The following is a 13,704-nucleotide window of genomic DNA, read 5'->3' as shown; positions in this document are numbered from 1 at the left end:
GTACCGTTTTAATTCTGTAAGTTTAAGCAAATTCAGTTGCAGAGAAACTCAAAAAATGAAAAACACTCTCCAGACATGCACATTTCTCCCATAGCCTGAAATATGAAAATATACATTGAGAGTTATGTTAATTTTCAGGACTGTGAATTGTGCAAACATGAATCCACAAAGATGCAAACGAATGCAATTGTGCAAAATCAAATTCAGTGAAATGATAACTGAATGAAAGAGTTCATGATAATCCAGAAAGTATAGATGGAACTGTCCATAAATGCCTACTAATGCGTAATATGAACAGAAGCATTTTTGTGAGGGCAAATTAATATCAGGCATTATGCAACTTAGTGGCATGGACTACATTTTTCTTCTTTGAAACCTTTATATCACTGTCACATAAAACAGTAAAGGACTAGCAGAGGGGCAACTTTTTAGGAGGACTTGTGAGATCTTCTGCAACCTGATGACTTCTTCTGTAACAGAATGTAGAAAATTCCTTTTTTTCTGAGTCACATTTTTATTTTAAGAGATATATGCAGTACAGTCAGAATATTAATGTTCACAATAATACAATTCATATAACCAGTCATTAAATGGTCTGTTTCTATACTATTAAAGTGTACTCTTCCAGAAAACAATGCAATCAGCTAGACATCCATCCATTCCATCAGACCTTAAGAAATACATCAAGAATGAATACCAAATTTTAATAAAATCATCTCTCTTTATTTCCCCTCTAACCATATGAAAGCAGGTGGTCAGCTTTTATATCAATGCCACTGACCAGTATCCTATCAAGATATTTTCTAAATGAGAGCCCTTGGGCATCTTTCCAGAATCTCTTACAATCTTGGCTTTTGCAGCTCCCAGATGTATTGCTAACAGTTCTTTACAATTCAGTCCTTCATTCTTCCCAGTGAGCAATGTAGAAAACCCTTCAGTGTCTCTCTGCTAGCTGTGCACATCTCTCATAATTTATCTATATATGTCAAGCAGTGAATAGGATGGTTATATCTCTTTTACAACAAAGTCCAGCAATTAAAAGCATTAAAATAATATCCAGAAAAACACTGGTGATGGAGTTACTGGGAATGTAAGTACCCACATAATAGGAGTGTTGACCCTCTCTGAGCTTGAAAAATTCTGTTTCTGGGATGTTCTAAGAAAAGGGGCATTCCAGATGTAGGTCAAAAGGGGTAGAGTCAAAATGACATAGCAATTTAGTTTAAAGCTCTTAAATGATAGACCTTTCAACCATTTAGAATGGGGAAAAAACCTGCCAAAGGCCAGGAAACCAAAGGCAATTGGTCTCTGGGGAGAATGGGAATGAGACCTTTCTTTGTAGTCAGCAATTGTTTGGTGGAAGGGACAGGGACATAGCTATTTGAAGACACTGCAATATCATCTTGGGGAATGTATTCTTGGGGAATGTATTCAGACAGCCAAAGTAGGCCTTCTGCTACCAAGAATCCTCTGTAAGTGGCCTTGCCAGATCACTGTCTTAGAAGATGTGTTAAACCCACTATAGGGCTGGTTCCACTATCACGAAGTCAGATTTTTGGACATCCTGAACAGGCTGCAAAATTTTGTTACTGTGGTTTCTTTCTTCCCCTGTGAGGGTAGCTGAATACTTTGCCTTACCTTGGGCATTATGGTTTGTCAGGTGGAGGAGGACATGCTATTTCCTCTTTTGCTTCAGCCATCAAAAATTCTTGAGGTAGCCCTGCATTGGAAGCAGAATCATTCAAGCAATATAAAGAAATGAGAAGCATTGCAACACTAGCTACTATTCCAACAGTGACAGCTTGAGACTGAAAAGGCCTATTTTTAATTTTCCTGGCAAACATGGGTATGGAGAATTAGTACTTGTACCTCTGTTGCATGCACTCATGGTGGCTCCAACAACTATAACTTCAAGGTCATGTTTCACAGTGTCTAGAAGTCATATTAAATTCTTCAACTCATAAACTATCTGTTAAATGCCAACATAAACTGTGGATGAAAAGGACTGCTCGAGAATTGGACTCCTCTTCCACGTTTAAAGAACAGTATTATTTTCAAATAAAATGCTTTTTGAGTGCATTTTGTGCTGGATAATGTGTTTTTGCTAGATGATGACAGTGTTCAATGAAGACATTAGGTTAGTCTCCAATATAGTGCTAAGATGTTGTATGAGCAGAAAATTTCTAAATTGGATCAGGCAACTTGTCCTTTCAATTCGTTATTTGAATATGAAACAGCTGGAAATGTTTCAGGAGAAAATAATAATGGATGGAAAAGTACAAAAGTCAGGCTCTAGACTTACCCTGTGGAGAAGTGCTTTGTATGTAATTATTTGTTTTGTTACATTAAAGCAATTTGTGTGACCCTTGTGAGGTTATAGTGAATCTGAGTAGGTCCAGAGGCCTAGCACTCCTTTGTTTTTATTGTATATGGTGTTTTAAACCATTTCGATTGCTTTGAAATAAAGTTATCTTTATTTTGATTGGCCAGGTAGATTATAGCAAAGATGATTGGCCATTAGAAATTCCACAAGGAATGGGATTGGCCAGGAGAGTTAAAAAAAAGTGTGTGGGGGGGAGCAGTTGGCAGTTGGAGTTGTGAAGAAACTGTTGGTGTGTGAGAGGAAGGAGCAGAGAAAAACACCTGGATAGCTGATGCTGGAAATCTCAGCATTCCCATATGTACAAATATCTCTTTAATAAACCAACTTGTTTAAATATTTTACCTTGTGTCTGTTGGTGGTGCTCATCTCATGGCCAAGCCTCCTGTACTGTGCTATTGGGCTGGGGGGTGGGGGCAGGATGTCAGATTAAGTTTATTTATTTATTTAAAACTTTTATATGCTGTCCTTTATATATGACATCTCAGGATGGCTTACAAGCATTAAAATCAGAATACAATAAAACGATCAATACAATATAATAAACAATATATAACCTATAAAATAAATCAAAAGCGACTGTTAAACATTAAAATACTAATTTTTAAAATAACAATTGAATAAAAAGGTTTTGACCTGGCGCTGAAAAGAATATAGCCTCAGCACCAGCCAAACCTCTCTGGGGAGCACATTCCACAATCTGGGTGCCACCGCAGAGAAGGCCCTACTCCAAGTAGATGTCCTTTTTACCTCCTTCAGGGAGGGTTCCCGGAGCAGGGCCTCTCCTGTAGATCTTAAGGGGCGTGAGGGTGTATAAAGAAGGAGATGTTCCTTCAGGTATCCCGGTCCCAAGCTGTTCAGGGCTTATAGGTCAAAACCAGCACCTTGAATTGAGTCCGGACTTCAACTGGAAGCCAGTGGAGCTATTTGAAGTTTAATTTGAAATTATTCCAAAAGATTCGATGGCAGCAGAAAAGGGTGAGTTGATTTGTTCTTCACAGTCTCTGCATCACACATATGGGCTCTGTGCCTGTGGGAAGATTCTACAGCTAGGCTTTAGGCTTTACTTTGCGTGGGAACTCCTTCCTATTCCCTGCATCAGTTCCTTTTCACCTGTCTCCATGCTTAGATTGAGAATCATTTCTCTCCTCAGCTTGAGTATTTTTTTCAGCCCCCAAGAGAGTGCTGAGTCCCAAGTTTGGTCCCAGGATGGAGCCCCTATTGATCATTGATACTGAGGCCCTGATTAGTCCTGAGGGAGTGCTTGGATGCAAGAGATGCTTTGATCCTGGGAGAGATGCTCTGTCTACCATCAACACCGAGGGCCCAACCAACAGAACGTTCAAGATCTGACCCCAGAATGACCCTGAGCGCTTGGTATTGACTGACGATATGGGCCTGGCAGCATTGGTATCTGGGGGGAAATAGGGGGCACCCCTCCCCAGCCTCCGACCTGACCACCCTCAGAAGCTTTGGTATTGAGGAAGCTTCAACATCCAGTCATTCTACCCATATCTCACTGGGACAGAGACCACTTGCTGAAGCAGAGAGGTGCTGCTCCCGCTCCCACTCATCACTGCTGGAATGAGACTTGCCACCAGCTTTCAGTCAGTCCTAAAGGGGCTCCAGGGCACCCCACAGGGAATATTGAGACTCTTCAATCCCAAGAGGATGTCCAGGTCTACCAGCTTCAGCAGAGATCCAGTGACTCAATAGCATGTACCAGCTCCTGGGAAGAGACATTCTATTCCTTTTCCATTACCTGCAGTCTAACTGAGTATCACTGAGTTTGCACAGGGCTGATTGCAATGGGGATATTCAGCAATGGTAGACCAGGAAGGCCAATGCCTAGACAGTTGGCAAGGTGGGTCTGCAACCTCAGTGCTTGAGTTTGAGTCTCCAAATATGAGGCCACCATGGCCTGCTACCAACAGTTTCTGTGGAACAAAATTGGCGGCAGAGGCCCTCCTCTGGGAACCCTCCATGAAAGATATTAGGAGGGTGAGTACCCGGAGGAGGGCCTTCTCTGCGATGGCGCCCCACCTATGGAATGCACTCCCCAGAGAGGTCTGCCTGGTGCCATCGTTATTTGTTTTTTGGTGCCATGCCAAGACCTTTTTATTTAAAAGTTACTTTAATTGTTAATTGACTATTTTTTGGGTTTTATATTGTGCTGCAATGTCTCCAAATTTTTAAGGTTAATTGTGTGAATTGTATCTGTTTTGTAAGCCGCCCTGATGCTTTTTGCGAATGGGGCGGCATAGAAATGTTTTAAATAAATAAATAAAAATCAGGGCTATGTGTGTGGTTACCTCCATAATGACTACAGGGAACTGGCCTACATATTCCAGTCAGAGGCCACAAAGTTCACTTGTCAGCAGATCAGTACAACAAGGCACTGTGTTAACTATGATGACAAGGTGATGATAAGCATTATTGGCCATCAGGAGGCATGCATGGCTGCCAAGGGAGACATGCTCCCTCACTGAGAATCTCCCCTTTAATGGGAAGGGCCTTTTCAGTGTACACAGAAGGATCATAGAATCATAGAATCATAGAGTTGGAAGGGGCCATTAAGGTCATCGGGTTGAACCTCCTGCAGTTGCAGGACACCAATTTACACTGTCTCAGGGACTCCCGACAGAAGGCCAGAATGACAGCAAGGACGATGGGTTTCCAACAATTGTCCACCAGACTTCATAAGTGGTTTGGGGCCTTCAACCTTCATACCAGCTCAAGACCTGTGCAAGCATGTGCTCAGGTCCCAGGTACCCACTCCCCAGGCCAGAAGGCACAACTCCAAAGTCTGCTTCAAGCTACCATGAAAGTCCCCAGAGGTGGACAAGTGGCATTGCTGACTGTCCCAGCCAGCTACCCACCCAACACCAATTTCAACAGGCATCTCTTTCTATTCCTTTCCCACCTGGGACGTGATAAACTTCTACTCCTGGGTCTTTTCCATCATTCAGAGAGGCCACCAGATTGAGCTTTATGACACCATTCCACTGTCCTTTGTAGGGTAAGCTTGCTAGTTGCCCATATGTGTGATGTACAGAGACCACAAAGAAGAAAGTCGGGTCTCTTACCCATAACTATCATTCTTTGAGTAGTCATCTGTGTACTCACACAACCCACCGACCAGTCCCATTAAGTGTCAAACAGAAGATAACTAGCCCCTCTCTGTAGGGAGCACAGAGATTGGACCAGGGCAGAAAAACACTTCTCCCTCAGTCCTGGGACTTACAAGAGGTATCCATGAAACTGAAGGAATGAATGGGAGCCCCTCCCCATGGATGCAGGGAACAGGAAAGGGAGAAATTTTTTTTCCCCACCCATCCCAAGAGAAAAATTGGGATAAGGCAGGAATTTCCCCTGTGTGTCTTTTTGAGTATCTGGGTTGATCAGCTGCTGCTGGATGTTCTTTCCTACTTTAGACTTAAAATAGTGGCATATTAATTCCTGTCACTCCACTTCCATGGATTGCCCATTATATTTAATTTTTGAGTAAAGCAGCAAATGAAGATGAATTTCTAGTAAGATATTTCCCTTGGCACTACTAGTGTTCATGAAGGTGACATATCCCAAAGTGGGTAAGAACTCTTTGAAGATCTTCAGAGCCATACCAACAAGAAAGAAAGATCAATGACAAAACATTTCTGCTTGTGCTAAATTAGCTGAATTTTTTTGTGATGCAGGAGAAGTGAATGCCTTTTAAGGAGATATATGATAGGAAAAGTGATGTTTGGTAGACTTGGAAGAATACTCTTAGGTGTTTAATCAGGAAAGACCTCTAGCATAACTGAGGATGGTCATAGATTAGTAGAGTTGGAAGGGGCCATGAAGGCCATTAAGTCCAACCCTGTGGTGTTGCAGGACACCAGGTTACACCATCCCACTCAGAGGGGTGTCCAGTTTCTTTTTGAATGTCCCTAGTGTGGGAGAGCCCACCACTTCTCTAGACAGCTGGTTCCACTGTTGTATTGCTCTGACAGTGAAGAAGCTTTTCCTGATGTCCAGCCTGAATCTGGGTTGTTGCAACTTGAATTGATTATTCCATGTTCTACACTCTGGGATCAGCAAGAAGAGATCTTGACCTTCCTCTTTGTGACAACCTTTGAGGTACTTATAGAGGGATATCATGTCCTCCCTCAGTCCACATTCCCAGTTCTCTCAGTCTCTCCTCATAGGGCAGTGTTTCCAAACCCAGGATCATCAAATGTGTGTATCTTTACCTGTGGAGTGGGGAAGAGGCTGGGTGGAGGTATCAGGCCAGCAGACAGTTAAAGGTAATCTTAAAGGTTTAAAAGTTTTTCATATCTGCTGATCAGGCCCAGACAGGAATTGACAGAGCACAGTTAACAAATTTATGAAAACTCCAGGGAAATGTGAAGAAACTGACACACACACAAATGCAAAGCATTTATTTACAAATTTATATACTGCTTTAAGTTTTCCTGGCATTATAAGCAACAATTATCAGCACTAAAATATCATCAAAGGAAAGCCAGAAAGTACCAGTTTGTGTAAGAGATAGCTCCCTGAACAATTTTGGTGCTAGGAATGGAGAGGACAGAACAAGTTTGGTAGGCCAAAATAGGTTCCATCAAGCTTTATAAGCATGTTACTAGTAGTGCAACAGATTAAAATATTAAAGATTTTATATTAGAAGGATGAAATTGAAATTGCATCTTGAGTGTAATTTCTAAATATGGACTTTATGTGTTTTGATCAATTTAATATTGCTGCCTTGTTTTTCCTCTAATTATCATTAAAGGGGCTGATAACATCAGGAAGTACTGGAGCCGTTATTACCAAGGATCCCAAGGAGTAATATTTGTATTAGACAGTGCCTCTTCAGAAGACGATTTAGAAATTGCTAGAAATGAACTGCACTCTGCGCTTCAGCATCCACAGTTATGCACTTTGCCATTTTTAATACTGGCCAATCACCAAGACAAGCCAGCAGCTCGTTCAGTACAAGAGGTATGTTTAACACATCAAGATCTTGTGCGTTCCTAATTGTTGAGTGGTGTGATGGGAAGGACATCATATGCAGGGCCTATAAAGATTAGGTGAACAGCATTCTTTCCCCTCATCTTGCTTAAGGGGGAAAAGATGCTTTTAACTTCCTCCGCCGAAGAATACCTCTGTTTTTAATCTAGGGGGGTTTGCTATTAGTTTAATTTTGTTTTCATCTTTATAACAGCCTTAGCACTCTCCCTATTCTTTCCCATTGCTTACATTTTCCAGCAGTATGCACACTTTTATATAAAAGCTTTTATGTTTATTCCCATGCCAATGGTTAGCAGTTAAGTTACACTTCTTGTTCCTAACTTTTAAAAATCTACTACAAATCTCCTACCCTATTTAGGCAAGCCTGTAGTCATGCACAGATATACATACCCACATTTACTTTTCTTATGCATTTCTCTATTACTGTATTGACTGTTTAAGGTGATATTTTAAAAAATACCTTTACTTGAACTTAAGATTTATTGTACCCTTTTCAGTAAAGGGACACATTTTCTATTATAAAAACTTGCAGTATATATGGTATTCATTATGCTTGAATATAACATATTTTATTAATGTTCAACTTGTAGTGCTGGAATATATAGCATGCACTGTCTTTATATTGCTGCAAAATTTATATAGTCTTTTATTTACTGAATTGCATCCTCAAACTCTATTTTGGCTCACATGGGTAGGTATTGCATGATTTGGGTCTGTTCTGATAATTAACTAAATCCGTCTCTACACATGCCTTGTTTTCAGATGTCCCTGCTGATGTAAATTTTATTAAATATATGTAATTGCTTACACCTTATTAGTTGGTTTGATATTTTTGTGCTTCGGGTTGAATATGCATCCATCTTTTACTTTTTTAATGTTCATAGTATCCTGTTCTCCCATCCAAGGTATGGATCAGCTTTATCTGTAAGCTCAGAAATTGCACCCTAGATTTTAGGAAAGCTACTTTAACAAGTTTAGAGAAATACTGAGTGTTAGCCTATGAGCATAAATGCTCAATGAAGGATGAGTTCATGATCAGTGGGAGTTTACTAAAAGCAAGATATTGAAGGCAAAATCACAAACCATTCCAGTGAGCAAGAAAAATGGGAGACATCTAAATTCTCTTTCATCAGAGTTCCTTAAGCAGAGACAGGATAACCACCCATGAGGGATGCTGTGGAAGGAGATATCCTGATCAGCTGGGGACTGTTTTATATGACCTTTGAAGTCCCTCTTCGCCATCTTGAACACTTGTCAGCACTTGTTTGCAAATGGATTACAACTGAAATAAAAGAAATTGCCGGTAAAATTATAGCAATAACAACAGTTATTTAGTTATTATAGCAATAACAGTAAAAGTTAGGACACAGAGGAACAACATGTTAGTTTAAAATCAGTTTGCTGAAGATGGAAATTGAGCGCTTGTTTGAAAAGATCTTGTGAATTAGCTTGTTGTGAAACAGGACTGTAAAAGACAACTTACTAGTGGCCTGCAGCCTGATAGATGGTGAGACGTTAAAGAGGTGTTCCTCCCTAGATCTCAGAAAATAATAATTGTTCCATTGTATTTATTATATTGCACCTTTTTTCTTCTTGTAAGGAACTCATGGCAGTTTACATAGTTCTCCACTTCATAAAAGAACATAAGGCACTCCTTCCCTTCAAAACTCAGACTTGACAAGAGCTTTCAAAATGAGCACCAACACTTTGAATTCAATCTGGAAAGAAATCAGCAACCAGCAGAATCTCTATTGGATGTACATTATGATTTCTCTGTGGCTAGTGTCAGATTACCTTGTCTGGTGCAGTCTGGACCAATTGATGTTTTTCAACATAAGCCAGATTGGCATAGATGTTAGTAGACAATATATAACTTCGTTCTATGTCTACTTATGCAAAGAGAGACTATAAAAATGAAGCTGCAATAGCCTAACCAATGTTTGAACTGCCATTTTTTATTAATGAGGAATACCTTTATGAAATGTTTACAAAAATGCATATGTACTGTAGTTCAGTGACAAAGCACATGCTTCACATGCAGAAAATTCCAAGTTAAATCTGTGGCACTGCCAGGTAGACCTTGAAAAGACTTGTGACTGAAGCCTTGGAGAATGGCTGCCAGACAGTGTTGACAGTACTGAAATAGATCGAAAATTGGTCTGTCTTAGCAGCTTCCTATCTCTCAGAATGGTTTTTTGGAATACTTGACTTCTTGTAGACTTCACATAACCAGCAGCATGGACAGCGCAGGAAACTTATTATTTATTTATAAAACTGCATCCAATAGTTCCAAAATGTAAAGCTTTCTTGGCTAAGGATACAAATAAAGCCAAGATGCTTATTAGTTCCTGAGGTATTAGAAGATTAATGTTCTGTGTTTACTACAAAATGCTAATGATGCAGAGAAAATTACATGCTTTTGGAAATGGGCATTTGTTGCTCTGTTACCAAAGTGATTACTTTTATTAACCATTCTGATCATTGTTATTACTTTTATAACAAATAGAGATGTAATCTGAAATTCAGTAAAAGATTAAATGAATGTTTTATGAATGTCTCTTAAGCTGTGTCCAAGTTTTATAAAATGGTAAGTAGGGATGGGATGTGCCCTCTCTACCCCCTTGCATTGTAAAGAAAATTGAGGAGAAGAAGCCGTACCTGTGTGCTCCAATGGATGCATGAAGCATTCCACTGGAACCTCAGTGCAGCTTCTATTTACACTTTCCTCCTATATATGGGTAAGTTGAGAATAGAAGGAATGCTAGTACATCCAACCCATATTCCATTCACACATGGGATTTATAATGCTTGTACCAGTCTTCTAATTATTTTGCCACCTTTCCCCATTTCCTCATATAACAGAAGTCTGTGTCACTAGGGTATTATTAATGACTGGGGACAAATTCAACAAATTCACCATGTGTACCCAATCACTGGGCAGAGTCATAATGCATAAAGTTGCTTTAAAGGTATCCTGTGGCTAGCCTGTTTAGGATTTAAAGGTTGAGATTATCTTTATTATAGATGCAGTGGGTAGTCTTGGGTAACTTCTGTGTCAACTCCAGGTTTCTGAGAGCCCTTGGGCAAAATATCTTAATGAGCATCTTTTATCAGTTACTCTACCTTCTGAGTGCCATTGTCAGCAGCTGCTCTTGCTCCTCCTCACCTTTCTCATAATTGCTACCACTTACTTAACAGGCAGAGAACCAGTGAGCAAGTAGGCAGTGGCATCTACTTTGTTTTCTTCTCACCACTGCTGTTATCTGGGTCAGAACAAGAGGAAGGTGGAAAAGCAGATTGCATTGATGAAGAGGAGCAACTCTTGTCAGTGGACCCCTGCTGGGGGATGGGCCTTCAGCAGGTACCCAACCATGCCAGTCTTTGATGCCAGCCTTGGGGAAATCACAATTTCTCCAACATAATCTTTCAGAGATGGCTGAAAGATCAGTCATGAAGATTGACTCTGAAGTGCTATAATAGACACAAAACCGTTTTGTCTAGAACTGCATAAAAGCCAAGGAGATTCTGCAACAGCTGTTAGTACTATTCACTTGTGGGAGGTGTACTGAAAGTTTTCCAAATTTGCAGCTTTCTTAGCAAATATTTTTCTCTATCTTTGGCATTTTCAAAAATAGCATTGTACAAAGTATTAATCCAACCCATTAAGAAGAAAACCACATGTAACTTCATTTGAAAAGCAGGTCTTCAGATCCAAAATTGGATGTTACTATTGTTTGGTTATATGAAACGCAACATACATCTCATTTCCTGTTTAGAGCTCTACCAATTTTGAAATGTGTTATAAAAGACTGAAAGTTTGTAGCTGCAGTATTCTATTGCTCTCTATTTATTGCCTTTCAAAGATCTGACATTATCATTTTTCATTTTATCCTTTTAACAAATTAATCTTGCACTGCAGAAGTCTGCTGTGTCTCTTAACGATATGGTTTGTACTGTAGGCTTCTTAGAAGAGCAAACCTTCCCCTGGGAGTATATTTAATACTCACTAAGCTGATTCAGACACCGAAGAAGTGAGGATTTAAGAAATATGTCTTGTTCACTTTTCTGTATCCAGCTTGTAGCATAACATCCAAAGCAAGGATGTACATGCTAGTTCGGTACGTTCAAAATCTCTGGAACATAATGATCTCTGTACAACAAGAGAGTGCTTGCTCAAATGTTACATTAGAAACTAGGCTTTAGAAATATGCTTCTAAAACTTCATCTTATTTTATTTTTAAGTTGTCATTTGTTCTTTTGTTTGTGGATGTCTCTCTACTTAGTTGTTAGAACCCTGATGGGAGCAACCTAAAGCCACTTTAATAATCAAGAAAGCCTTTATTTACACAATACTCTGCTGTTCATCAGTATATGTTGTATCCTCTCTTCAGTACATTAAGTTCCAGCTCTCAGTCCTGATACATTATTGAACAAGCTGGTGTGTGGTTTGCTTGTTTGTTTGTTTGTTTGTTTTTTAATAGGTTGAGAAACCTCAGTGCTTCCTAAGAGTGGCTGAGGAGCAGCAGGCTCTTGGATTCAGTTTGGCTTTGGTTTATTAATCTGAAAAAATATATATCTTTCCAGTCTTACTGCCAAGACCTTAGCTATTTTCTTGGCATCCAAATAGATGAGTTGATGGGGCTGTATGATGAGCAAAGTGTAGACTCTTTCCCAGTTAATTAAGCATTCCATTTTCTGCTAATTACTATAATGCAGGCTTTGTTTTGAATGGCATCCAGGAACCTTTGTCTGAATGGTTCTATAATGCTGTCTAGGAAGCTCTTATAGATACCCATTGAAAATGTACTCCATTGAAAACCCATCTGGGCCTTGTGCTTTCCCCCCTTTTTAATTGCCTGTTCAGACTTTTTTTTCCCTTGTCAGCTCACAGTTTTGTGTGTGTGGCAAGCTTGTCCATTCTGGGCAGTTTGATTTTTATCTAGGTATTCTCCCATGGGTTTTGTGTTGGGGTTGTTGTTGTTGTTTTGGTGTGCAGGAGCCTGTTGGTAGTTGATGATGCAGATATCATTCACTGGCATATGACACACAGATTAGTTAAGTATTTTTCTTCTTGGTTATCCATGCTTAAAACTTTTGGACACATTCGAAATATACTTGGGTGGGGGTTTAAAAATACAAATTAATTCTCTTGTTAGTTCCATTAGCACAACTAGAGCACAATGCATGTTAATGTAGGAGAAAATAAATGCGAAGCATTTTCCTTGCAAGCCTAACATATCTCCTAGACAGCTAAGTAGCATAAAGGCATCAGAACAGGAGCCCAGCTACAGCCCTGATAATTGAACTAGAGCGCTGAGCCCAGCAGATACAATTTGAACTTCCTTGGCCAAAACAACCTTCTTAGCAGATTCCTTCTTTTTATATTCCTTTCTCCAGCCTTGACCACACCCAAGCCCCTACTCCCTTGAGGTCTTGGTAGGTCAGATTACTGAATCCTATCAGACTCCTATAAAGCAGCAGTCAAGTGATCTAAGCTGTTGGGCTACTCTTACAGGTGTTTACATGTAAGATACAGTTTGTTATTAATTGTGTTATTGTATCTAACTGTGCATTTCATGCTCATGTCTATAGACAGTTATTAATATTTAGTACCATTAATGATGCTTTTACTTTGGTAAGGAAGAAGCATTTGTTTTTAAACACAAAGTAAATGTGATATATGTTGGTCACATTCTCAACTTCTTTAAAAGGTTGACTGCATTTGGAGACTGAGAGAGACCAAATACATCTCATACTATGCTGCAGCATTTAAAGAAAAGAAGTGAAAGGTGTTAACTGTTAGGAGTATAATTTTTCTTTGTTCTTGCATTCATATGAATGACATTACTATCTTGAACTTCATTTTCCTTTAACTAAGGAATGCCAAAACCATTTTTGCCAAACCTTTGCATTTATTTATTTGAGTTATATCTTGCCATTTGCTTACAAAGAACTCAAAGCGGCCATCATATTCCTTCTGCTGCTCTCATTCTTATCCCCACAACAATAAACATGTGAGAGGTTGGGCTGAGAGTCTGTGACTGGCCCAAAGGCACCCAGTTGGCTTCCTGGCTGAACAGGGACTAGAACCCAGATGTGCTGAATCCCAGTCCTGTGCTCTTAACCCCTACACCACACTAGCTCTTATCATTTGTATCATTTCAGAAATTGGCATGTTCTGTTGGTTTATACTCCAATACCTCATTTGATCATCAAGATAAAGCCATCAAATGTGATCTGTTTATTCATGACAGAACTGTACATATCAGCTCTGAAAAATAGTCAAATAATGTACCTAGCTTCAAGATGGA

General features: G+C 39.6%; 1 protein-coding gene across 3 annotated transcripts in view; it reads left to right on the top strand.

Moving 5' to 3' along the window:
* ARL15 (ADP ribosylation factor like GTPase 15) overlaps positions 1-13,704 on the top strand; it is a 197,039-nt gene that overhangs the window by 74,112 nt on the left and 109,223 nt on the right. For all 3 annotated transcript variants that reach the window (XM_044446834.1, XM_044446833.1, XM_044446835.1), the window contains exon 4: positions 7,155-7,363. In XM_044446834.1, the coding sequence (XP_044302769.1) occupies positions 7,155-7,363 (209 nt within the window). The remainder of the gene's footprint in view (positions 1-7,154; positions 7,364-13,704) is intronic.

Source organism: Varanus komodoensis, unplaced genomic scaffold, assembly GCF_004798865.1.
Source record: "Varanus komodoensis strain SLA01 unplaced genomic scaffold, ASM479886v1 scaffold5, whole genome shotgun sequence".
Classification (NCBI taxonomy): domain Eukaryota; kingdom Metazoa; phylum Chordata; class Lepidosauria; order Squamata; family Varanidae; genus Varanus; species Varanus komodoensis.
This window is presented reverse-complemented; position numbering and strand designations above follow the sequence as displayed.